Here is a 25,801-nt window from a genome sequence, read left to right as displayed (position 1 = left end):
TTTGTTGTTATTGTTTATTCTTTTTAAATGGTTTTGTTCTGTTATTTTTAACTATACAATTATAAGTTGTATGATTGTGTAAAGAAGACTAACTTTTTTAGAAAACAGGCACAATCTAATTTTTTAACAAAAATTATAATGTAAAAATAGCTTTCCAATGCTAAATCAAAATCTAATACATTCTCTAAAGAACATTCACAATTGTTCTCAATTTTATCATAGATATTCATGTTCAGAGTATCATAAATATCAGCTGATCTGATTAGAATAATTTTCTTATAAAGAAAAATACCCTTCACATACCCTTTCACAAAGATACAATTATATGATTAATGTTGAAACCCAACTAAGTTGGATAAATGTTTAACTAATTTTGCACACATTTTCAAGTTTAAAATAAAATTAAAAATTATAAAACACTATAAAAACTGTCATAAGTTGAAAGCCATACCATTACATATTAATAAATGAAATATTCTTTGTTTTAAGCTACAGTACAAACAACACATTTAAACTAATGATTTTTTTTTTAAGTAAACATGAATTGTAGGATTTGGTTAGAATATTCTGATGTAATAATAAAACTCAACTTACTTCACGCATAATCCTGAAAAGTTCCAGATATAATTGACAGTGATTTTAAAAATGTAAACATATCCTTTTCCTTTTGTAGTTGTGTTATTGTTTCATTAAAAATAGATTATTATGCTGAACAAAATAAGACAGACAGAAAAAGTCGAGAACCATATGATTTCACTGACATGTATATAAAACTGAAAACAACAAAAGAATAAGACAAACAAATGAAGAAACAAAAACTCATAGACACAGACAATAGCTTTGTGGTTACCAGAGGGTAAGGGGGATGGGGTGGTAGATGAGGGTAAAGGGGATACAATATATGGTGATAGACAGAGAACAGACTCTGGGTGGTGAACACATAATGTGATGTATAGATGATATATTGCAGAGTTGTACACCTGAAATCTATGTAACTTTACTAACAATTGTCACCCTAATACATTTTAATTACAAAAAAAAAATAGAGTCTGTGTATCCAACAACCAAATATTATTCCATCTCTAAATCTCTAGTCATGATAAGAATAACCAAAAACAGAAGTCAAAGTTACATTCTTGATTTGTTTGAAAATGCAGACACAGTATTAAGAAGCCATTAACTCTGTGTGAAATATTTCCTAAATTATTTTTGGTTATCAATTGTATCAACACGAGTAATTTCTTAGAGGACTATAGATGCTATATACAATAACTTATGACGTATAGACTCTTCAATTAAGAGTTACTAATGTGCAAATATGCTAAAATAGAATTTCCCTGAGATGAACTGTCTTACTGGCCCATAGAAATAACTCTGTAAAACTATATTCAGATTTTAATCTGATACCCACCCCAGAATGAGTGTTAATATATTTTTATCATCAGTTGATTTGTGCTAATAATTCTTTTCAGTGAACTATTTATACATTTGTTTTTAAAACAATGTACTCAGAGAACCCATTTAAAATGAAACTTCAGAAACATACAAAGGCACACATGAACAAGATACTTTACAGATAACTTTCAAGGGTAAAACTCAGGAAATCTCTTCTATGCTTTTAAGTGTACTAACATTTAATTACTTCAAAGGTAAAGAAAATGCATTTAAAAAATAAAGAAGTTTCCTACATACCCACATTGCTCACATCAGAAGATTTTTATAAAAGATCAATCAGACAAGGAATTATTAATTAAATTAGTTTAAAAGATTTTTTTCCTCCTTCATTCATGTAAACAAGTAGGATCTCACTCATGTATTTTTAATTAGGACGCCATACATATTAAATAACTTCTACTCATTCAGTGGTCTGTGAAATACTGCTGAGGTAATTTTCCGACTTCATTACAAAATTTGTCCACTCCTGACAAATGTCCTCCATGGAGAATTCTTCACCACCATATTCCAGAGGAAGAATGTCTGGGAAATGCTGAAGTAAGCTTTGTTTGTAATTGGTCCCATGCATGTGAACCTGAAATAGCCAAAAGATGTTAGAAGGTATGTCTTCTGCCTGTCAATACATTAGATGAATTTCCAACGGAAAACCAAAACCATAAAATGAGCTACTCAAATAATTTCAAGATACAGAATATGTGTAGATACTACATCCTGTATTCCTCTGCTTGTGAATCTAAGAATTTTATTTAAATTTAATTTAATTAATTTAATTTAATTTAGATTGTGCTGCTTATGAATCTGATCATCTTACGTAAGATCAGACGTACGTCTGATCATCTATGTAAGATTTGTAAAAAGATATTCTTTTCCTTTTTCAACAGTAGATTTTTACAACGTTAAAAGTACTTACAGAATAAAAGTACTTTATACATTCTATTCCCTGATGTACAAGTTATTTTTAGCAAAATATCTAATATCCTGGGATTGTTCTTAGATGGTGAAAATGTACTACCTGGTATTATTTCTTATAAAATAAAAGCATATATCTGAGCACAAAATTAGGTATATGGGAAATGATTTATGTGGTGCATTTGATGTATACTCTTGGCTAGTACAAAATTGAGACCATTTAAGGTTAAGAACCTTAAATTTTCAAATATTTTAAACTATAAAAATCGATCATATAATGATGCCCAAAACCTTGAATCAAAATCACATCTTGTTTAAAAATATATATAATAATCTTTCTCCATCTGTTAGGTCAAAATGTTCCTCTATACACTCAACAATCATTTAGCAAGTACCTACTAAGTTCTAGGATACAAGAATTGAAAGATGAATGAAACAAGTTTTCTGCATTCAGGAACCTCACAGGCCCCAATCCTTGACTTTTTCTGAGATGGTAAAATATTATCAGCAAATAGAAAGTCTACTATCTCCTCAGGAAGAAAGAAATAAAAACATTCAGAGCATATCGCCAAAATATTGAAAAGGAGGAAAGTGGCTGGATTGGGACCCCCACCCCACTGCCATTTTGGCAAGTCTGTTTCATGTCAGTTAACTTTCACTGCAATGTGTCACCTAACTTGTCGATTTTTATTTTTCTTTCTTTTTTGCTCATCTTCGATTTGTTAGGTTTAGTTTATTGTTGTTTTTATTTGTCCAGACTATAACTCAAAACAGAAATACTTATTTTTAGAACTTTCAGTTAAATAGAGGGTGGCCAGCTATTATCAAGCTACACTGAGGAGAGAAAAAACTAAACAAAAAATTGACTTTTATAGAAATACTAGAATGAAAAAGGGCCACCTTCATAGGAGTGGTTCTTCTTGAAGATAGTTAGAAATACCTACTGAATAACCTCAAAAGAAGCTCTAGAATCCTAATTTTCTAACCAGATACAAGAGGTTACATTTTCTTAATATGAAAGACTATACTTTCTAAAATTCCAAATATGCTATTATAACTCACATGATCACTGTGGGGACAGAGCCAGGAATGTAGTTTCCAAGCTCTCGACCTCACGTGGAAAGGTGCTGGCTCAGGTAGTAAATGGCCATCAACTGGGATTGCTTGGCCGTCAGCTGTGGCTAGTTGGCCGTCAGCTGTAACCAGTGAGCCATTGGCCACTAATATAACTACTGTGGCTACGCTAGCAGATAATGGGGGCTAGCAAGACGATGGTGGCTGAGCTAGCAAGAGTGGATTGCAGTTAGCAAGTTGGTTGTTTGGCAGAGAAGCTGACGGTGGGTTGCAGATAGTGTGGCTCCTGCTTCCTGTGTCTCCAACACAGCCGCCAGCGAGACTATAGTGGTAAGACTCCCCTATCTATGGCTCCGTGGGTGTTCCTTTTTGGCCTCACCATATCCTATGTTCTTATGTGGGGAGCGGGACCAGAGACCCCGCGTGACACCCTGCATGACAATCACTATATTTTTAAAATGTTTACAATAAATTATCAAAGACTTTAAAAACTATTTTGTGTTCAGGTATTTGATATTAGCAATGTTTACCTAAATAAATACTTTAAAAATTCTTCTTTACAGATTACTTAATATCCTAAAAGATGTTAGATAATCACCTGAGATAGGGCTCCATAGGATAGGTAAAAAATAAAAATTCAAATCATTTTTCTTAACTACCATGACATTACGTCACATACTTCAGGAGCTGTAGTTTTCACTTGCACATGTCTATTAAACTTTTTTTTATTTGCGTAGATAATACATTCACATGGCTAGAAATCAAAACAAGTTAAAAGATACACAGTGAGATATCTAGCTCCCAACCCTATACACACCTCTTTTCCGTTCCATATAGATAACCATTCAGGTTGCTTTCTTGTTAATCCTTTTAATGTACTTTTTATGCAAACATAACTATAGATTTTGATTTCTTCCCTTTTTATACAAAAGGTAGCATACCATAAGCACTATTTTGCACTTTGCCTATTTCACTTTACAATACATCCTGCAAATCTTGTTGTAGTCCATTGTGTCAATGTCTCATAATTTATTTGACCCTGGTGATGAATACTTGGTGGTTTCCAATCTTTTGCTGCAATGAATCCTCTTGTATATGCAATTTTGTTTGTGTGCAGGTAGGATAAATTCGCAGAAGTGCAAAGGCTGTAATTTTGATAACTATTACCGCTCTGCCCTCTATAGGGAATATAACATATTGCACTCCCACTAAGAATGTGTGAGAGGCCCACTTCCCCCTGCAGACTAACTTGATTTTTCAAAATTAAAAAGAAATCGTAATTTATAAGAGTAGTTGGCTTGTTAGATAAATACTCAAAATATTGGGACAATGGGGTGGGTTGCTTAATAAAGCAGTTCTTAAATGATAAAGGATTGGAACATTTGGTATAGAGGAATAGTAACTTGAATATGCTTCACTCACCCGTTCCTTAATTTTTTCAGTCAGGAATGGTTTAATCATGGAAAAGACAGCATGGAAAATTATTGGTTCATTTATCAAATGGATACCACGAACTTTTAATGGAAAGGAATCCTTTTGAAAATGAAGAAAAAAATCTTATTAATAACAAAGCATAAATGAATATATATTTCTATTGACAAATCCACTCTTTGAATATTTGCTAAACTTACAGGTGTTCCTAATGGGTGATTTCTTTTTCAAAATTATTTAGTCCATCAACACAATAGCCTGCTTTATTGTTCACTGTCACTAGATTAAGATAATATCTCCAAGAAGTATTCACCTTGTAGCTTAGACAAAGTATTTTAACACGTTGCGTATGGATCACGAGAATCTTCACGAGGGATTTAAACCCCGCCGTACGCAACGTGTTAAGAAATGTCTTTTTTAAATAAGACACAAAAAATCTTTTCCCTAGTCACATATAAATGTCCTTTTAAAGATCCAATGAGATGTTTGAATATTAATATTTAACTTTTTCCCTAAAATTTTTATTTTGAGGAAAAAAATCAAACTTTCATAAAAGTTGAAAGAATAGTACAATAAACACACACTTTTAAACTTTTGACACAGGTATGTCTTTAACATCAAAGTAATATAGGCTTATTCAGAAGGTTTAAAAAGTTAAGAGTTGAAAGAAAGAAAACTTCTCAATAGTTTTCCTACCCAAAGATGTATTGTTAAGTTGGTGTAAAAGTAATTGCAGTTTAAAAGGTTAATAATTGTAAAAACCACAATTACTTTTGCACCAACCTACTATAAAGACATTTCCTGCCAAGTTTCTTTCATACAAAATTCTTTTTTTTTTTTTTCCTATACATAGCTTTTAAAAATGTATTATCAATTTGGGGCCTTTCCTTCCAGGTTCTTTCAATGCATAATATTATTTTAAACATAATTGCTAATATGCTCTCTAAATAATTTGTATCCTGTTTTGTTCCATTGATATAATACAGTATTTGTAAACATCGTGAGTTTTAATATATTACAATAATCCATCAGATGGAATTATCATAATTGAAGTAACTATTTTCCTATTTCTGGACAAATAAGCTGTTTCTCATTTTATTCGATAAAAATTGATGCTATTGTACCTATCTTTATGTTTTGGCGGCAATGATCATTATAAGCAGCGCTTTTACACTCAGATGATCTGAACTGGAACCTTTGCCTCACTGCTGACAAAATGTGTGTGCTTGGTTGGGCATTGCTGTCACATCTCTGACACACTTAAGTACTTTGTAAAATGGAAAAAATAAGTCATACGACATAGACTTGTGGGGTCAGTAAATGGTAATGGATTTTAAACACTTAGCCAAGTACCTGCCACATAGTAAGCTACTATTATTAGATACAAAGTCTTTGCTATATTTAAGATTATTCTTTGGCTACATTCCAAAAAGTAGGGTTACTGGGTCAAAAATGATGGCCATTTAAAAAAACTTTTGATTTCTAAAAGAACTGTATCGCTTTATACCTACCAAAATGTATGTGCCATTTTGTTGTACCATTGTTACAAATATCATTTTTTAATCGATTTTCTACTTTAGGAAGAAAATTTCCATGACATAAAGATAAAATCACCACATTATTGTTTAAATGTATAAAGTTTGTGGTTACTGATCATGAACATATTTCCACAATTTGTTACATTGTTTCTTTGATGAATTAATAACACTCCTCCTTTTCTTAGCATTATTCAATTCTATGCATCATTTCTAAAATTTTATTTGATTTGTAAATAAATGTATTAGCCCTTCTCTTTATATAATGTCTAACTCAATTTAAATCTGTTACTTGGAATGATTATCCCCAAGAGTTAAACTATACACTTACTGTAAGAACAGCAGCAATCTTCTTGGCTACCGATGGGGTAATTTGAAAAGCATGAGAAAAATTCCAGCCTTCCAGATCGAAGATAGTCTTGATACCATTCTGTTGGGTTTCTACCTCCTGTACAATAAGCTCAGATGTGATAAGACTTAAACGAAATACATCATAAGCGGTAAAAACTTTGGGGTCCCAGTGTGCTAAAAAATAAAAAAATATATATCATATCTCAGCATTGTGTAAAAAATCAGAAAAGACTTACAAAGGGAAACTAATTCTTTTCAGACCTAAAGGATCAATAGAAATAAAAACATGTAAAAAGATCATGAATTGAATAATACATCACATTGGTGGTCCAAAAATATGTGTCTGCTTCTCCCTCACAAAGAACAGATTTTTAAGAGCATAGGGGGCAAAGAATAAATGCAGGCTGGATTTGATTGCCAGATGAAACTACAGCCCAAAACACACAGGAGAGGGCAGTAGCTGAAGACGGGGATGCCGAGGGAGTGATCCAAGCTCAGAGGTGTTGAAAATGGGAAGCACAGCCTAGAGTATGAAGAGTAACTGGGGCCCTGTAGAAACAAAGAGGTCATAGAAAGGCTAGCGGACATCTCTGTTGTCCCTCAGTGATAAGCAACATGTCGCAGAGTCATGTCCTGACAGGCTAGGACAGTAAGTGTGGACTTGGAACATCAGAGTCAGGGAAGCACTCACGTAGCTACCCACACCCAGGAAAAACAGGGAATAGCTGTGCTAGGAAGAGGACTTAGTGACATTCTTCTCCTCTCCCCTCCCTCAGCATTCCTGGGACAGGCCACGGCATGCAGAAAGAACATAATGGACAGGCAAGCAGGTAATCTTTTTTAAAAATATGCATCTATTAAGAATTGTAAGATTTTTTCAAACAGACACACAAAGAGAGGAACCAAACTCAATAGACAAAGGCACTGAAACCCAAGGAAACAGTTAATAAAGCAAGAAATGTGAAAGGAAGCAAAAAAGTTTCAGTGGGGGAATAAAAGATACTATAGGCTATTATTATAAGAGCAGGCTATTATTAAAAAGAATCAGTTGAGATGTTAGAAATAAAATGATGGTAATTCAAGCAAATTTCAGTTGATGGGACAAATGACAGAAGAGACACAAGTGAATAATGGTTTGGAACATCAAGATGACGAATTCTCTCAAACTCTTCACAAAAAAGCCAAGAGTTGATACGTATGAATTAAAGTTAAAGACATTTGGCTAGATCCAGAAGTTTCAAAATCCAACTAATTAGAATTATTGGGAGACAATAATACAGAGAATAGGGAACAGAGGAGAGAGGAATAGTATTAGTAGAGACAATGTTTCCAAAGCTGAAAAAAGATGCAAGTCTCCAGATTAAGGGTTCATGGAGTGCCTGAGAGAGAGAGAGAGAGAGAGAGAGAGAGAGAGAGAGAGAGAGAGAGAGAGAGAGAAAGAGAAAGCATGACGAAGTAATGGTAAAATTTTAAAATACCAAAGTTTCTGGTTTGGACAACTGGGTAGAATGGTGGTACCATTTATTAAGACAGGATACTCTGGAAGAGAAATGTTCAGGGAGGAAAAGAGCCTACGTACTTTTGGACATGTTGAAATGGTGATTGTGAGACATCCAAGTGGATAGAGCTGGATTAGGAGCTGGTTATATGGATACTTGGGGATAAAGAGATGACGTGGACAGGTGTTTATCTGGGAGATGTTGGTGCTTGTATGAGAGTCTCTGACAGAGATTGTCTTAGATCTATGTTTACCTTTGTTATAGTAGAGATGACAGGGCATCACAACCCAGTAGCAGAGAGATAAAGGAGCATGAGCAAAGGAAGCTGAGGCCAACCTCGCAAGGAATTTCAGAATTAAAAGGGTGAGTAGAATCGGTGGTGCCAGCAAAGAAGACTAGGAAGTATGTAGCAGCCAGTTAAATCAGAGGAAAATACCAGTAGAACCTGACATCCGAGAAGCCAAAGGAGGATATCTCAAGAAACAGGAAGTGATTTGCTGTGTCGAGAGGCCAACTAAAACAGGACTAACTAAACATGCCCATTAGATTCCGTGAAAAGAAAGTCACTGATGATTTGTTAAGGTCATTTCAACAGAGAGGTGGGAGCGAAACCAGTGAAACCAGACCAGGGTAGGTGGAGAGGAACTGTGAGAAAATGTCGATGGTGAACCACACTAACTTAAGAAGTTTGGCTGAGAGTGAGAGGAGTGGTGGAGGCTGGAGGGTCTTGTGGGATTGAGTTTTTGTTTTGTCTTGGGTGGCTGACTCTTAATAGACTCAAATGTTAATGGGTAACATCTAGTAGCAAGAAAACATTTGAAGATATAGAAAGAGAAGGGATCATCAGAAGTATTCTTAGGAAGGCACAATAGGATTACCCCTTGTTTTTAAAAGACTTGGACACGTGGTAAGAATGTGAATAATCAATCCATGGATAACCCAGTTCAAGTACACTGTGCTACTTCAGACATTGGCTGAAAGCTACAATGGTGAAAAACTATGGAAAGAATGGCTGGAAGTCTGCAGTTCAGGAAATAGTGACATATCTAAATTACTGAGGCAAGCAACATGTCAAGACCTGTGCTGTCCAATATGGTAGCCATTAGCCACATATGGCTATTTAAATTTAAATTAATTAACATTAAATAAAATGAAAAATTCAGTTCCTAAGTTGCAATAGCCACATCGCAAGTACTCAACAGCTATGTATGTGTGGTTACTGCAGAACAATTTCATCATCATAGAAAGTTCTGTTGGATAGTTCTGGTCTAGACTTTAGTCTCCTTAAGGCAAAAGAGAAACATGCCTTGAATTTTTAATTTCTTCTCTAATATCTAGCTAACATTTATTAAGCACTTATTATATATGCCAGGTAATGTTCTAATTATGTTTTATATATATTACAAGATTTAATGCTCACAGCAATTTTATCAGAGGTTTTTATTACAGGTTTCACCCATTTGACAGATGAGAAAATGGAGTTCAGCTACACAGCTTTCCATGTAGTTAGAACACAGCAGAGCTGAGATTCCTACACAGGCAACGTATTCCTTAGAACCTGCATTCCTAAGAACTAAGCCATAGTCAGAACTTAATACTCACTGTTAAATTTTACTTTTGCTGTTTTTGTATAACAGTGAGTCGCAAAAGGCTTAGAATTACAGTCGATCCCTGAACCACACAGCAGTTAGGGGCGCTGACGCCCAGGCAGTCAAAACTCCATGTATAACTTTTGACTCCCCCAAAACTTAATTGCTAATAGCCCACTGTTGACCAGAAGCCTTACCAATAACATAAACAGTCGATGAACAAATATTTTCTATGGTATATGTATTATACACTGTATTCTTACAATAAAGTAAGCTAGAGAAAAGAAAATATTAAGAATTTCATAAGGAAGAGAAAATACATTTACAGCACTATACATATTTATTGAAAAATATCCACACTTAAGTGGGCCCATGCAGTTCAATCCTGTGTTGTTCAAGGGTTAACTCTATATCCTCTGACTTGTAGACAAATAATGGCAAAAATTGAGCCTTGCGGTGCCCTGCCGGATTGGAGAAAAGGGCTCAATGCATTTTTTTACTGCTTTTACTGCACAGAGATACTACCTAGGGAAAGTGGTTAAGCTAATGTTTTATCAGAAAGCTCCACCATAGATTTTCTTTTCTAGTTCCTCCCATTAGCACAATAAAATTTAGAAAATTTGTAAATCTTTATTTTATCATTTTCTTTTATTTACAAAACGCTTCTGAGTTTCTTCTTTGCTCCCTAGAATAAGATGTTATTCTACATAACACACAGATGTGCAGCAAACCTTCCTTTTCTGATCGTCACTAAGCCTACATGTTTTTTCTAGACTTTAAAATCTCTTTGAGTTAAACAGTACCCTTATCAATGAATAGACTACAAGAGGCCCTTGCTAAACAGGAGAAGACTGATTTGGTATTCAGATATTTATGATAAAAGTAGCACATTTGCTTTTTTACTATCGAGGTATCATTTTTACTGCTTACCCTGCCCCAGTTAGTTTATGAACAAACTAGAAAAAAACTCCAGCCTGGCAGTACAAAGCCAGGATATCTGCAAAAAGAATCATCTGTAGGTTTCAGTTTTATGTTCCTGAGACCCCTGCTTGGGGTTGCCAGATAAAATATAAGATGCCCAGTTAAAGCTGAATTTCAGATACACAGGATATAAATTTTTAGTGTAAGTATGCCCCAGGCATACTAAAAAATTATTTGTTATTATAAAATATGGGTTTGCTTGCTACGTAAAACATAGGTACTATGTGAAATCTGGCAACCCTACCTCAAGGAACTCAAAGAACTTCATTCAACATCCTATAACACCAGTGGAAAAACACGAGGACAGGAAAAAACATTATGACGTCTGGGTTACAGACAACGACTTCATGATTAACCCATTTGTATTTGACACATAAGTTGGGGCAAAAACCCAGAATCATTCTACTTAGTCTTGTGATACCCTTTCAAGATTTAAATGAAGTGTTTTCTTGCAAGACAGCCAACAGTTGAATTACAGGCAAGCATCTTATGTACAAGCAGGCAGGAAAAGCCAATCTATACATATTTTAAAGTTCCTTAGAATATTTAAAGATGTAAAAGCTTCTATAAGATGACAATTCACAAGATTCTGCTCATAAAATATTGGGCCGTTAGAGGATGCTGGGTTGGCATGCATCCTTCTTCCTTAAACACCACTTTTAATCACATACAGGTCTAAGGAAGGGGCAGAAGTTATAGGTCACGAACCTCCAAGAAATACTAAGAAGACCTAATGGTGAAAAGGGGAAGCAGTGGAAAGCAAGAGGGGAATGTGGAATACATGATCTCCAACACTTCCCAGAGGTGATGCTTTCCCACTGTAACTGTCTCCATTGGGAGAAGGGGCCCCTTTCTCTTCAGCCTGGGGTGCTATCCAACTAGTCATTCAGTCACTCATTCCACAAATAGTTAATAAACACCTACAATGTACCCTACTCTCAGTGCTTGGGATACATCAGTGAACAGAACAGACAAAATCCACAATCTCGTAGAGTTATACGTATTATTATAGCTCAGAATTCTTATTTGTATTTCCTACAAAGTATTTTCTGAAACACTTCCCCTGATCTTTTCACTTTCCCCTCCTATTTCTCTTCTCTGTTTCCTTTTTCTCTTATTTTATATAGTTGACCGTGTGGGAAAAAATGGAAGAAGCATTTTCATTGGGTTTTGTTCATTTTCTCACAACTGCCAGTTTTATTATATTTGGGGGACATTAAAATCTCAATTACACCTCAGTTAAAACCCAAATGCTTAAATATGGACTCATTGCAGCTTTCTATATGGCAGTCAAGAAAAATGAAAGAGACGTGCTGTGTCTGACTTACCGATTCTGTAAATGAGAACTTTGCTGCCGGTGGGGTCCCTGGCGCTCAGGACTCCGAGATAGCCAGCCTTCAGAAGACCAAGAACACTTCTCGGGTGTAGATCTGCACTTATTTCTGGGCATTCTGCTCTCCACTTATAATAGTTTTTTAGTAACTGAAAAATAAAATAAAAATTGTCTGCAGATAGCATACATGGCAAGCATTTGGTAAAAATGGTAGAAAAGCCTTGGCATTACATATGGCCCTTGATCTTCGTTATATCAGGATTTCAAGCTGGGGTATCTTTTTGGCTATAAAAATTCAAAGCTTCCTTCGGCAAGGATCTCAGATGATAGGAGTTCATCACAAATTCAAAGCTGAGTAATTCTTATTTGTCTCTTGTGGTAGAGAGTCTCCAAAGATAGCTGCCAACAATACCACCCGTCCTGGTGTACACAGGCCATCCCTCCCATCAAGAGATGGAATCCACTTGATTCCTTCCCCTTGAATCTAGGTTGGCCTTACGTCTTGCTTTGACTAACAGAATATAGCAGAAGAGACACTTTCCTAGGTTTTAAGAAGCCTGGGACCTTCTGTTTTTGCTTTTTGGGATCCAGGCATCATGTAAGATTACAAAATGAAACATCTATGCAGAGAGAGGCCCCAGAGGATGACAGGCTGTCGTAGTTAGAGAGCCTGACCTCAGCCAAGTTCCCATATGATCCACCGTGGAGCAGAAATGAACAAACACATCCATGGAGCCCTGCCCAGATGGGAGAATCACAAACAAATGATAGCTGTGGTTTATATGTCACTCAATTTTGGGGGTGATTTGTTACTTGGCAGTAGATAACTGAACATCCACCTTTAGTCTTTTTGAAATAAGGAGTAGAAATCAATCAAATGAATTCACTCCACAAATATTTTTGGAATATCTACAATGTTCCATACTGTGTGTTAGGCACTTGAGTTAAAGCAGTAGCCAGAATGAAATCCCTGCTCTCTCTAGAGGTGACCTGTTGGTGACAACTTGATCACATAGGCCATGCTATCTGGTGAAAAGTTCAGTTCCCAGGCTGCTTCTTCAGAAAAATCTTGGCTCTGTCACTTAACACCTACCCTGTTTCCCTGAAAATAAGAACTAGCCAGACCATCAGCTCTAACGTGTCTTTTGGAGCAAAAATTAATATATTATTTAAGACCGGGTATTATATTATTTTATATTATATTATATTATATTATATTATATTATATTATATTATATTATACCCTGTCTTATATTAAAATAAGACCTGGTCTTATATTAATTTTTGCTCCAAAAGACGCATTAGAGCTGATGGTCCTACTAGGTCTTATTTTCGGGGAAACACGGTATGTGATCTAGAGTCATTATTTAACATTGAGTCTTGTTTTCTCAATATCTGCCTTGTAGGGTAATGTGTAAAGCATATATGGGCATAATGAGCGGTAGTTAGCACTGCCATTTTTATGATAGGTAAAGTCAGTAGGATTAACTGGCTCATCCAAGTAGCAAGTTTACATTGATGATAACTAGAATTTTGGGAGTTTTATTTTCTTTCCTACAAAAACAAGAGCTAACTCAAAGATACAAAAGAATAACTCTATACCACTGCTATACTTTCTACTAATAGAAAAACAACACAAATTGACTTTGTTAACAGTGGTATGCATTCAGAGACCCTACAGAACATGATGCCTGGATATTAGGTCTTGGTAAAATATAGTTTTGAAGGAATCCCATTTTCTTTTTTTTCCCCAAAAGTACCATCAATAATGGTTAATCTAAATTGACAAATAATACAAACATTGCCAGTATATTGCAGAGAATACTAAAATCAAATTACATATTTAAAACGTACCACATTTTAATTTCTCTCTTTATGATTTTCAGCAGTCTCAATTTTTCTAAAATGGCAATATATTTGTTTTGAGTTTCAAGAGATCTGTTAGCAACGTAGAACCACAGTTCAGGTAAAAGGAAAAAACAAATTTTGTATTTGAGAGTCATTGGAATAATGTGATAACTGTCATCACAAAGTAGTTATAATTGGGCAGAGAAACTGCAAGTACAAATTTAAAAAAAACAAGGACAGGGTGAAATTCTGAGCCATGGGAAATGCCAATGGCTAGGAATGGCTGGAGGAAGAAAGAAACTGTTTAAGTTGTAGGAGAAACACCACTGTAGTGGACAGAAGGAAAGAAAACGTTATCTGTATTTCTCTCTCTCTCTCTCTCTCTCTCTCTCTCTCTCTCTCTCTCTCTCTCTCTGATATTCTCTCCCTATCTTTCTGTCTTTTTCCCTCTCTCCCATTTCTGTATTTAATAAATTTTTCTTAACTGTTTAAAAAAAGAGAATGTTGCTAAGAGTCAAATCCAACAGAGAGGTAAGAAAGGAAAAATGTCAGTGAATTTGCCAACCAAGAAATAATTGGTGACCTAAATAGCAGTTTGCAAAGGCAGGAGGAACAAAAGGCACATTGTAGATTCTGACATATTCATCTTGTTCCATCAGATACATTTCTCTTCCTCCTCCTCTCTTAGGGGGCATCAGCATAAGTGTTAATAGCATTTTTTACAATGCTTATTAAAATTTTGATAATTCCCCCAGACATAAAAATCATCCTTTTAATTTTGATTCAAACAAAATGCTAGAAGCAGAATATTAGCTCCTATATATGAGTAGAAATAACTATTTTATTTCCCCATGGAATGATAAAAAAAATTGTAGCTTTATTAAAAGGGATCATTTAAGTAATAGCGACAGGGTCCTCAACTTACTCATCTCTGCAGAGTTCTGAGCATCCAAGAGATAGATATATGTGTTGAATGAAAGAATAAATTACAAAACACCCCCCCACCCCCATATGCGCTTTCGCTTTTGGTGGCTTCTGTTACCTATGGTCAACCACAGTCCAAATGTGTTAAATGGAAAATTCCAAAACTAAACATTTCATAAGTTTTAAATTGTGCGCCATTCTGAGCAGCATGATGAAATCTCACTCCTTCTGCAGCCCCACGATTCATCCTTTTGTCCAGCGTCTCCACGCTGTATATGCCGCCCTGATTAGTCACTTAGTAACCGCTGGGTTAACAGATAGACCCTGTAGGTATCCCAGGGCTTGTGTTTAAGTCACCCTCCTTGTACTTTATAGTGGCCCCAAAGCCATTCACATAACTTTTATTACAGTATATTGTTATAATTGTTTTATTATTAATTATTGTCGTTAATCTTACTGTGCCTAATTTATAAATTAAATTTTATCATAGGTATGGATGTATAAGGGAAAACATAGTAAATATAGGATTCAGTACTATTCACGGTTTCAGGCATCCACTGGGGTCTTAGAAGGTATTCCCCAAGGATAAGAGGGAACTACTGCATTGCATAAGTAAGCCAGCTGGATCCACACACTTGAAAAAATGACATTTGTAAAGATACACAAATAATACCTTTGACATTTAAGTTTTGCAAACTGTACTATATAAACCTTTGATTATTACTTTTCATTATTACTTTTGTTTATTACTTTTTTGGATCTTTTTTAAGGAGGGCACAGCTCATAGTGGCCCATGCAGGGATCAAACCGGCAACCTTGGTGCTACCAGCACCACGCTCTAACCAACTGAGCTAACCGGCCACCCGTTTTTTGGATCTTTTTGATTATTAGTTTTCCAGTGGTAAACAAATTCAAAGGTCCAGTTGACATAAATAAATTATGTAAATTATGTAAACTGCTACTGAGCAATTCTCAAGCAAACCTAAAGTTCACAACAACAAAAAAATTGAGTATAAGTGAATTTCCAATTATTATTGGAAAGCACCTGTTTCATACCACAATTAGGAATAAATAAATATAAAAGGTTGTGGTTTATTTTAACTATGCTTTATAATAACAGTAGCTTTCTTCTTACATTTTTCATGTAATTTCAAATAAAAATCACAACCATATTTGTGCAGCTTTTATAGTTATTAATGGCATATTTGCGATGCCTCTTCACAATCACCCTGAGAGGTAACTATTGTTACCTCATTTTATGGATAAGAAAACTAAAGCTCAGAGAAATTACACGTGTTTAAGGGTGATAACTACAGAAGTGAAGTGAAGACTGAAACTGATACAGTATGACAAATTTTATAAAAGAAGCTACATTTAGTGGGAAATTAGCAGGGAGAGTCAATGGAATTTTGAAAGCTTCAAAGTCTTTGGGAAAACCATAACAGTAATTAAAATATAAAAACTTATCACATGGAGCAGTACTATAAGGACCTGGACTGTTCTCTTGTGAAAGAGAGAAATACACTAGACGTAGAACAAACAAACATTAAGAGTTGGCTGTTTTTAAGTTCATTGTTTTAAACAGACGGGGCAAGTGTATAGTGTACTTGAGAGCATAAGTTGGTTCCCCTGAGTTTAACCCAAGTTGAAATTCTTGCTCTATTACTTAATAACTGTGATTCCAGACAAGTCACTTACTCTACATCTCAGTTTCTTCTGAAATGAGAAAATAATGAGATAATCCTCATAAATACTACTTACCAAAGTACCTGGCACTCAAATAAAAGCTACTAAGATTCTAAAAACGTCATTGATTCATTACCACTTCAAATACAAAAACTACAAAAATGAGACATTTCACAACAACTGAGGGACTTATTGAGCTTTGTTGATACACTGAAACTGTAGGGCTTTTATATTATAAACAAGGAAGTTTGAGTTGAATTTACTGCCTTTGTACAGACAAATGAAAAAAAAAAATCCAGTTTCATACTCTAAACCTTTTGCTTTCATTCCCAATTGGCAGCAAAGTAAGACAAAGAATTCACAGACAGAAACTTGATCCCTCTCTAGTGGATTTAGACAGTCCTACTACGTAGCAAATTCCTCAAGGACATGGTGCAATGAGAACAATTCAGGAACATAAAGAATACAGAGGTTGATCGCTTCTCGGCCTTTTGGCTAAGATCAAGTGAAGACAGAGGTTGGAGGTAAATTTTATTTCCTCTTCTATTTGGACATTACTTTTGTTATGTTGTTTTCTTTATAAAATTTATTGGGGTGACATTGGTTAAAAACATTATATAAGTTTCAAGTGTAGAATTCTATAATACATCTGTATATTGCATTGTGAGCTCACCACCCAAAGTCTAGCCTCCCTCTGTCACCATAAATTTGACCCCCTTTACCCTCTTCATCCTGACCCCACTCCACTCTCCCTCTGGTAACCACCTTTCTGTTGTCTGTGTCTGTAGACATTACTTTTAAAAAGCAACTGAAATGAGTGCTCACTTCAGCAGCACACATATACTAAAACTGGAACGATAAAGAAAAGATTAGCATGGCCCCTGCGCAAGGAGGACACACAAATTCATGAAGCGTTCCGTATTTTTAGGAATATACAATAAGAGAGAAATTTTAATAGCAATCATAATGGATAGGATTATTTAGATCAAATGAAGTTTTCCTTTGTTCTTTTGGCTTAAAGCTTCATGCTTTTAATAATAATTTTTGATAGAGTTACCTTTCTGATTTATGGTGTATCCAAGGAAATCAGGTTCTAGTTCTAGCTCTGCCACTAACTGCTGTTATGATTGAATATGTCAATTTGCAGATGAAAAACCTTGAAAGTTAGAGAAAGACAAAATGTAAGCTTCTCTAAGGTCTCCTCTAGATATAAAATTCTTTTGTCTATTTTCAATGCATCTATAGGAATCCTTGGTTTCTTATAAAATAAAATCTTAAATTTTAAACCAAAAATAAATTTGAAAAATTAAAAATAAAATAGAAAGCAACCACAATGAAATCAATAAATCATACATTTTTTATTGTTAGTTACCTTTACAACATATAGGTTTAGTATCTCACTTAAACTGCACTCTCCGTCGGACCTGAAACTGTCTTCATATTTACTAGTTGTTGAGCAAATATTAGTTTATTGCTCCTGATGTTGGGACACCTAGATAGCCATCTGATAACGTGAAAACAAACAGTCAGATTCCTAGTTCACTCCTAACATCAAAGAAATCCCAGTAGAGCAACAACTCCAACATTAAAAAAAGAAGTCATAGGGCCGGCCCGGTGGCTCAGGCGGTTAGAGCTCTGTGCTCCTAACTCCGAAGGCTGCCAGTTCAATTCCCTCACGGGCCAGTGGGCTCTCAACCACAAGGTTGCCAGTTTGACTCCCACAAGGGATGGTGGGCTGTGCCCCCTGCAACTAGCAACGGCAACTGGACCTGGAGCTGAGCTGCACCCTCCACAACTAAGACTGAAAGGACAACAACTTGAAGCTGAACAGCACCCTAAGAAGTCATAAATTACTACAGAAAATTCTGGAAAAGACAAGTGCTTATAAAACCCAGAAGCAATCAAAGAACCACCATATTTGTTACATAAAAACCTAAAATTCTGCACAGAACCAGCCTTAACAATATCAGATGATAAACAACAAACGAGGACAATGGCCTATTTGCTTTAATACATAAAGATACTTTATGAATAAAAAACTTTTTATATTGCATGTATGTTTTATGCAAACAAAATGGAAGAAAATGAGCAAATGGTAAAAACAAGCAGTTATCGAGAAAAGCATTTTAAAAGGATAAATACATAAAAGATGACTAACCTCCCTTGTAATTATATAAATGCATCCTATAATAATGAGAACCAGTTCCTCACCTAGCAGACTGACACACAGATCATAATGATTGCTAAATACAGCGTGGGTGATGATAATATTATGCAATACAGAATTGACAAAATTAGTGCCAGCACTTGGGAGGGCAGTTGTTAATTTCCTCAACACTGAAATTGCCCATCTCACTTCACGCAGCAATTCTGCAGGTTGAACGTATCCTATAAAGATATATTCCTATTTTTGCACCAAGACACATGTACAAAGACATACTATGAGGTTGGTGCAAAAGTAATTGCGGTTTTTGCAATTATTTTTAACCTTTTAAACTGCAATTACTTTTGCACCCACCTAATAGAATACCCAGTTGGTGATGGAAGATGCCTCCTTTGTCTCGTTTACTGTTTGTTTTGTGTACTGCCAGGCAAAATGTAGGAGTTCAAAAAACAATCATTGGTGAGGGAATGAACAGTGTCCAAAGCAGCACTGCCATTGTCTGGTGACAACTCCATGTCCAGTAACAGGGAGAGCTTAATCAACATTAATATAACTCATTCATACAAGGGAATAGCACACAGTCCGCAAAAGGATAAGATGCACGTACACATGAGAAAATACGATGATCTCTATGATAAAATAGGTTTAAAAAGGAAAAACGTAAAACACACGTATGCTTGTGTGAAGGTAGACTGTCTGGAAAGAAACAAGAAACCGGTAACAGTAACTGCTTCTAGGTAGACGGCTGGCAAACTAAGGTTTGGGGTGGAGAACTCTTTTCCTTTAGAAAGCTACTTTCAGGAACTTACTTTATACTCTTTACTGTTTATGGATTATTTTTACCACTCATAGTCTTTAGTTTTTAAATTAGAAATTAGTTATCAACAACCGAAAAACCCCACACTGAGACACGCTGGAATTCTGTACTACATATAATACTTCCCCTGCCTTTCAACTCGCTGCATGGCGCTCAGCAAGCCACTTGGAGAAAGGGCTAAACCAGGTTCCATTTCTGAGCGCTGCTTGTGTGCCAGTCTCTCTCCTGGGTATGTCTTAGTCTGTTAAGTTGGTTAATGGTCAGTCCTCGAAGCCAGTCAGTGCGGTAGGTGTCCTCATCATTATTTGACAGAGGAGGATGCTGAGCCCAAAGTGACAGAACTAAAGGTCGCCTCGCTCTTTCTGATTCCTGTCTTCCCACCACCGCTTCTCTCAACCACCCAGCTGAAACATGCCTGGAAACACAAAAGAACAGCCTCATCCCTCACCCCTTCCACGGGACTGCTTTACTGTCTTGACAATTAGGGATTGCTATTAGTAATACTATTTCGCTAGAATTTGGCTTTAGACCTTCCGCTTTGATGGCAATTTCGTTCTCCCTGCCACTCGTGCACTTAGTTACCTGACCTGCTAAGATGTAATGAAATCTAGGCTTCCTACTTCTCAGCTGTTATTTTGTTTTATATCACCAGCTTTCTACCAGGGAAGAGGACAGGCATTTTCCCCAAACTTTCTAAGTTCGGGAGACTCATCTAGAGCAGAGCTCCAGTGTTGGGGGTCAAATGGGCCATCAACCCGCAGAGGTCCATCCAGCTTTGTCTAGGTTTTCCGTTTCCATGACCCAGAGAAACTAGAAGGACTGGCGCTGGATTTCTCAGAAGACCCGCGCCACAGCGCCCCCTGCCCAGTGAGCCAGGGCCGCGTTCCCACCTAGGTCCCATTTGCAACTTCCGCTTTCGCGGGAGTTAGGGGAGCACATCCACGGGCACCCAGCCCTGTTCTCAGGGTGGGGTGCAGCGGTGAGGCACCCTTACCCGCCAGGCCAGGTCGAGGTCGAAGTCCCGGGCGCGCAGGAAGCGCAGAAGGAAGGAATCGGTGAGCGGCAGCGGTGAGAGCGGAGCGCCCGCCGCCTGTGCCCGGCGCCGCAGTTCGGTCAAGCCCGGCTGCAGCAGCGGCGAGTGGTCCGGCAGCGCGTTCAGCTGCAGCCCCGCCGCCGGCCCCGGCCGCTCCTCTGCCATGCCCGCCGCCGCCGCTTCGGCCTGGGTGGCCCGGACGGCCCGGACTGCGATAAAAAGCATGGGCCCCGCGCCACCCTCCGGCCCCTCCTCCGGTGGCCGCTGCCCAGCGTACGCCCACCTTCCCGCCCCGCGAGGCGGCGCGGGGCCTCGCACACTGGGGAGTGGGTGGGCCAGGGCTGCCGCCCCCAAGGAAACCACGTGGTGTCCCCACCGGTGCTAATCATTCTGAAAGCTCTCGGTAGTAACCCGAACCTTTACTCTGGTCCGGGAAGTCACCGGAGTTCAACGCAAGGGAAGACCTCAGAAAGTTTGTTTGTCTGCATTGATTGTGATTAGTTGGGATGTTTCAAATAAATCTGCTGGGAAATTTTTCTTTTCCTTTTTAATCCTTCCTTCCTTCCATCCTTCCCTCCTTTCCACTTTTCCTTCCTTTTTCCTTCCTTCCTTCTTTCCTTCCTTCCTCCCTTTCTTTTCCTCCCTCTTCTTTGCCTCCTCCTCCTGCTCCTCCTTCTTTCTCCCCCTCTCTCTCTTTCTCTTCTTTCTTTTCTTTCTCTCTTCCTTTCTTCCTTCTTTTCTTTCTCTCTCTCTCTCTCTCTCTCTCTCTCTCTCTCTCTCTCTCTCTCTCTCTCTTTCTTTCTTTGTCTTGGAGCTGGAAGGAGTCTTAGAGCAACCATTTAATGGCACATTCTTCTACTTGTTCTTGGTCATTAGCTTCTACTCTTTTGAAATTGGGCAAAAAGTTCAGTGAGAGATCATGGACTGAACTATAGTAACATAGCCATGTATGGTATCCTTTTATGGAAGTAAGCCTTATGTGGGTAAGGAGTCCAAATTTTTTATGTCTGCATTTGGGAAACTCTCATAAACACACACAACAAAATACTGATTGATTGTCATTCAACTCAGTGAAAGTAGAACCAACACGGAGCCCAAATGGCCATGAGGGGTAGCTCCTAAAGACACAAGCAGTAGCCCTGGTAGCAATGGCTCTCTGTAACTAAAATGTGAAGCAATTCCAACGTCTGCAGTCAGTTCCATTGAAGAAAAGTACATCGTTAAGGGAAAGAAAAAGAATAAAGTTGGAGAAGTTGGGGAGTAGACATGTCAGGTAAGACACCTACACTAAAACTTGATTAGTTTTTGTTAAATAATGTAGGCTATGCTTGTGTCTTTGAACAGTGTACCTTGGCTCTATATAACATTTCTCGAATTCTTGGCATTTCTCGAAGTTTTCAGGAGAATTGGCACAGTTTTTGTTTGGAACTGTTTTCAGTTTTGCTATACTCATATTTCATTCTGGTGAGCTCTCATGCTTACTGCAAGTGCATCCAGGCCTCTGGTACAAAGCTTCCAAAGGGGTTTGCGGAACTACCGTGTTTCCCCAAAATAAGACCTAGCCGGACAATCGGATCTAATGCATCTTTTGGAGCAAAAATTAATATAAGACCCAGTCTTATTTTACTATTAGACTGGGTCTTATAATATAATGTAATATAATATAATATAATAATATAATACTGGGTCTTATATTAATTTTTGCTCCAAAAGACACATTAGAGCTGATTGTCCATCTAGGTCTTATTTTCGGGGAAACAGGGTAATGGTAAGAGGAAATAAAAACAAAAATGAAAGGACGAGTTAGTTCATATTTGTACAACTAGCCTACAATTTACACTGAAATTATTTAAACAATTATTCATTAGCACATAATATTTCATAAGTATACCAATTAATTTCATTTACTTTTAGCTTCACACGAAAGGTATATGTACTATTTATCACTGTTAGATAACTCTTGGGACCGGCCTAGTGACTCAGGTGGTTAGAGCGCAAGGCATAATACCAGCATGGGCCAGGGAGCTGTGTCCTACACGACTAGACTGAGAAACAATGGCTTGAACCGGAGTGGGGGGGTGAGGCAGAAAAGGGGGGGAGGGGAAGGGGAGAGGCAGAAAGGAGGGCAAGAGAGATAACTCTTATAAAAAGGTAAGGGGGGAAGAGAGATAACTCATATAAAATGAGGACTCTCATACAGATATAAAAATGAACATATTAAGATATAAAAATGAACATGTTAAAGATTTTATTTAACTTGTAAGCAAGGAACCAGGCAAATGTCATAAAGAATCAAAGAGGATATCAAAACAACATATTTATATGGAACAAAGAATGTTGAAATGAATGTGCAAATGGAGGCAAAAGTAACTATTCTATAAGGAGAGACCAAGATCATTTGAAACTCTACCAGGTAAGACAGAATTTGCATGCTCTTAGACAAGATTTGACATTGCTCTCAGTTATCTACAATTTACATTATGAAATAGCCCAGATAGAATCTGAGTTAGATAATCCAGAGGGTGTCATCTAGAGTTTACTCAATGCATAGTTTTCCAGTGAAGCACAAATTTTATCTTTTACCACCTGGTAAAACTTATTTTTTAAAAAATGAAAGTGATATTTGTCATGGAAAATTTCAAGTATATATAGAATAGTAATGAAAACTAACGTACAGCTTCCTTCAGCAATCAGTGATATTTTGCAAATTTTGTTTTATTTGCCTCTTCCACTTTTTTAACAAGCTGAACTATTTTAAAGAATCCCTACATATATCATTTTCCTGGTAGATACTTTAATGTACACTTTTCTTTTTTTAAAACATTACCGCAATACAATTTTTCACACCTGAAAACATTAGCAACAATTTCCCAGTATCCTCTAATACCCAGTCTATGTTCAAATTTCCCTGATTGTCTCAAAAATATTTCTTTTAAGTTATTCAAATTAAGATCTAGATAAATCCATACATTGTATTTAGGTAGTAAGCCTAAGCGTTAAGAATAGCCCCCCTCTCTTTTAAAAAAATACCATTAATTTGTTGGAGGAACCAGGTCAATTTTCCTTAGGATTTATCGCATTTTAGATTTGACTGATTGCTTCTTTGTGGTATCATTAAACGGTTCCTCTTTCCCCTGCATTTCCTCTAAATGCAAGTTAGAGGTAGAGGTTTGATTAGCTTTAGGTTCAGTCTTTGGCAAGATTATTTCATGAGGTGACTCTTCTTTGCAGCAGATGAAGATATACATAATATCTGTGTTGTCCCAGCTTATATGCTCCTATTGATTAGTTTAGATACTGTGCCCCTGATCCATCCATTTTAAAGTTTTGCATTTCCCTTCTACCCAATGGTTTTAGCACTTGCTAATGACAATCTTTGCTTAGGCATGACTGTATTAGGGATTGCACGATGGTCATCGTCTAAGTTCTCATTCTCTCCTCATTTATTAGAAGGAGTTTTTCTATGAATAGGAACTTTCTTTATGAACTATTTTTTTAACTTGAAATTCAATTTAATTTATAGAAAAAATGTATAGAAAAAATTCAATTAAATTTATATTTAAGTTATAGAAAAGGTAAGATAAATAAATGCTTGATTGTTTTCACTAAACTGACTGGCAGTATTTATTAAAGCTGGAAGTATTCGTGCCTATGACCAGCAGTTTCTCTCCTACATATATTGTGATTCCCCCAAAATAAGACCTAGCCATACAATCAGCTCTAATGCATCTTTTGGAGCAAAAATTAATATAAGACTGTATTATATTATATTATACTCGGTCTTATATTATAGTAAAATGAGAACAGGTCTTATATTAATTTTTGCTCCAAAAGATGCATTAGAGCTAATTATCCGGCTAGGTCTTATTTTCAGGGAAACACGGTATGTACATGTTTATATGTGTGGCACAAATACAACAAATACACGTGCATATATGTGCATAACACATATGTTTAACCAAAATGTACCATATGTTCAATAAAGGACATAAAAAAGTAGGTGTTCTAGTCATTATATCTCAAATTGGAAACAATGAAACTGTTCATCACAGTATGAAGGATAAATTATGATATATTCAGTCAAGTACTGTATGTAATGAGAATGAATAAACTAAAAATAATACACAACAACATGGATGCATCCCACAACAAACGCAAAGTCAAGTTAAAGAAGACAGGCACAAAAGAGTCTGTGCTGTATTGTGTCCTTGATAGCAAGCTTAAAAGCTGGCAGAACTATTGTGTTAGAAATCTGGGCAGTGGGTATCTGTGAGTGAATAGTGATTGGAAGGGGACAAAGGGACTCCCATTTTCACTCATTTCTACTGGTTTGTCATAGTTTGTAGGTGTTTTTCAGAGGAGAGAACTAGACAATGCATTTCTTTAAACAGAAAAAAACATCATGAGTTCATATTGATTTTTCCCAATCAAATTTCGGATTGCCATGTTGTTACTAAGTTTTGTTCATTTTATGTTTTCTTACATTGAAAACCTTACCACCCATTGATATTAAGATAATTACTTATTTGTTTTAATCATATAATTTTCTTATAAAAGTTTAAAATTGGCAGTATCAATAATACTACTAAAAATAAGATTATTGAATGCTGTTAAAGACTCCTTTGTGGCACTTTTTGTCCTGTCTGTGGGGAAATCAAATTTTCCTGGATTGCTAAGTGTTCCTGAAAAAAGCCCAAGACCCACAGAAGCATCTTCACAACCATGAGAATTAGATATGGAGCATGTGATTAGTTCATTGCCCTGACGTGAAAAACTAGTGAAAACTCCTCTTATCTCCTGAAAAAGCCAAATGACTACTACATCTAAGTTCCTAAGGTAAGTCCCCATGGTGCCAGCAAGACCAGACCAGCTATCCTCCTAGAATTTACATTTCAAGGAGGAGAGGTCTGGGAGCCAGGAGACATAGATGGAAATCTGTAACTTTTCTCTGAGTACATATTATTGCCCTTCCCTGATGGAAGAGGTTCTAAGTAACCAATGGGTCAGTAGCTAAATCTCTAAATAGTAAAAGCTGATAGGGAGAGGGACTGGTGGACGTATTTGGATCCTGGAGGGATTTTATTTACATGCCAAAGGAATGGAGGTAATTAAGGAGGGGGGTGTGACAGCTCCCTCTTTTCCCTTTATATGCAAAGAAAAATCATTTTTCCT

At 36.6% G+C, this 25,801-nt stretch overlaps 1 protein-coding gene and 1 non-coding gene across 3 annotated transcripts; one reads left to right on the top strand and one right to left on the bottom strand.

Annotated features, from left to right (window-relative positions):
- On the bottom strand, nt 1-20,888 carry TTPA (alpha tocopherol transfer protein). 2 transcript variants are annotated; one of them, XM_019754570.2, is made up of 5 exons: nt 20,591-20,880; nt 12,153-12,306; nt 6,736-6,929; nt 4,861-4,971; nt 1-2,029 (listed from the first exon to the last, which is right to left on the bottom strand). In XM_019754570.2, the coding sequence occupies exons 1-5, from the start codon at nt 20,852-20,854 to the stop codon at nt 1,856-1,858; spliced, it is 897 nt and encodes a 298-aa protein (XP_019610129.2). In that variant the 5' UTR covers nt 20,855-20,880; the 3' UTR covers nt 1-1,855. The 2 variants fall into 2 exon arrangements, with proteins under 2 accessions (XP_019610129.2, XP_074174790.1); XM_074318689.1 differs by lacking the exons at nt 4,861-4,971; nt 6,736-6,929 and having other exon boundaries at nt 1,808-2,029; nt 20,591-20,888.
- LOC141568707 (U6 spliceosomal RNA) lies at nt 17,433-17,541 on the top strand. Its single transcript, XR_012491932.1, has one exon. It is a non-coding gene; the product is annotated as a U6 spliceosomal RNA (small nuclear RNA).
- Nucleotides 20,889-25,801: the final 4,913 nt, after the last annotated feature.

This window comes from Rhinolophus sinicus, linkage group LG14 (assembly GCF_036562045.2).
Source record: "Rhinolophus sinicus isolate RSC01 linkage group LG14, ASM3656204v1, whole genome shotgun sequence".
Classification (NCBI taxonomy): domain Eukaryota; kingdom Metazoa; phylum Chordata; class Mammalia; order Chiroptera; family Rhinolophidae; genus Rhinolophus; species Rhinolophus sinicus.
The sequence above is the reverse complement of the archived record's forward strand: the minus strand, read 5'-3'. Positions and strand labels throughout refer to the sequence as shown.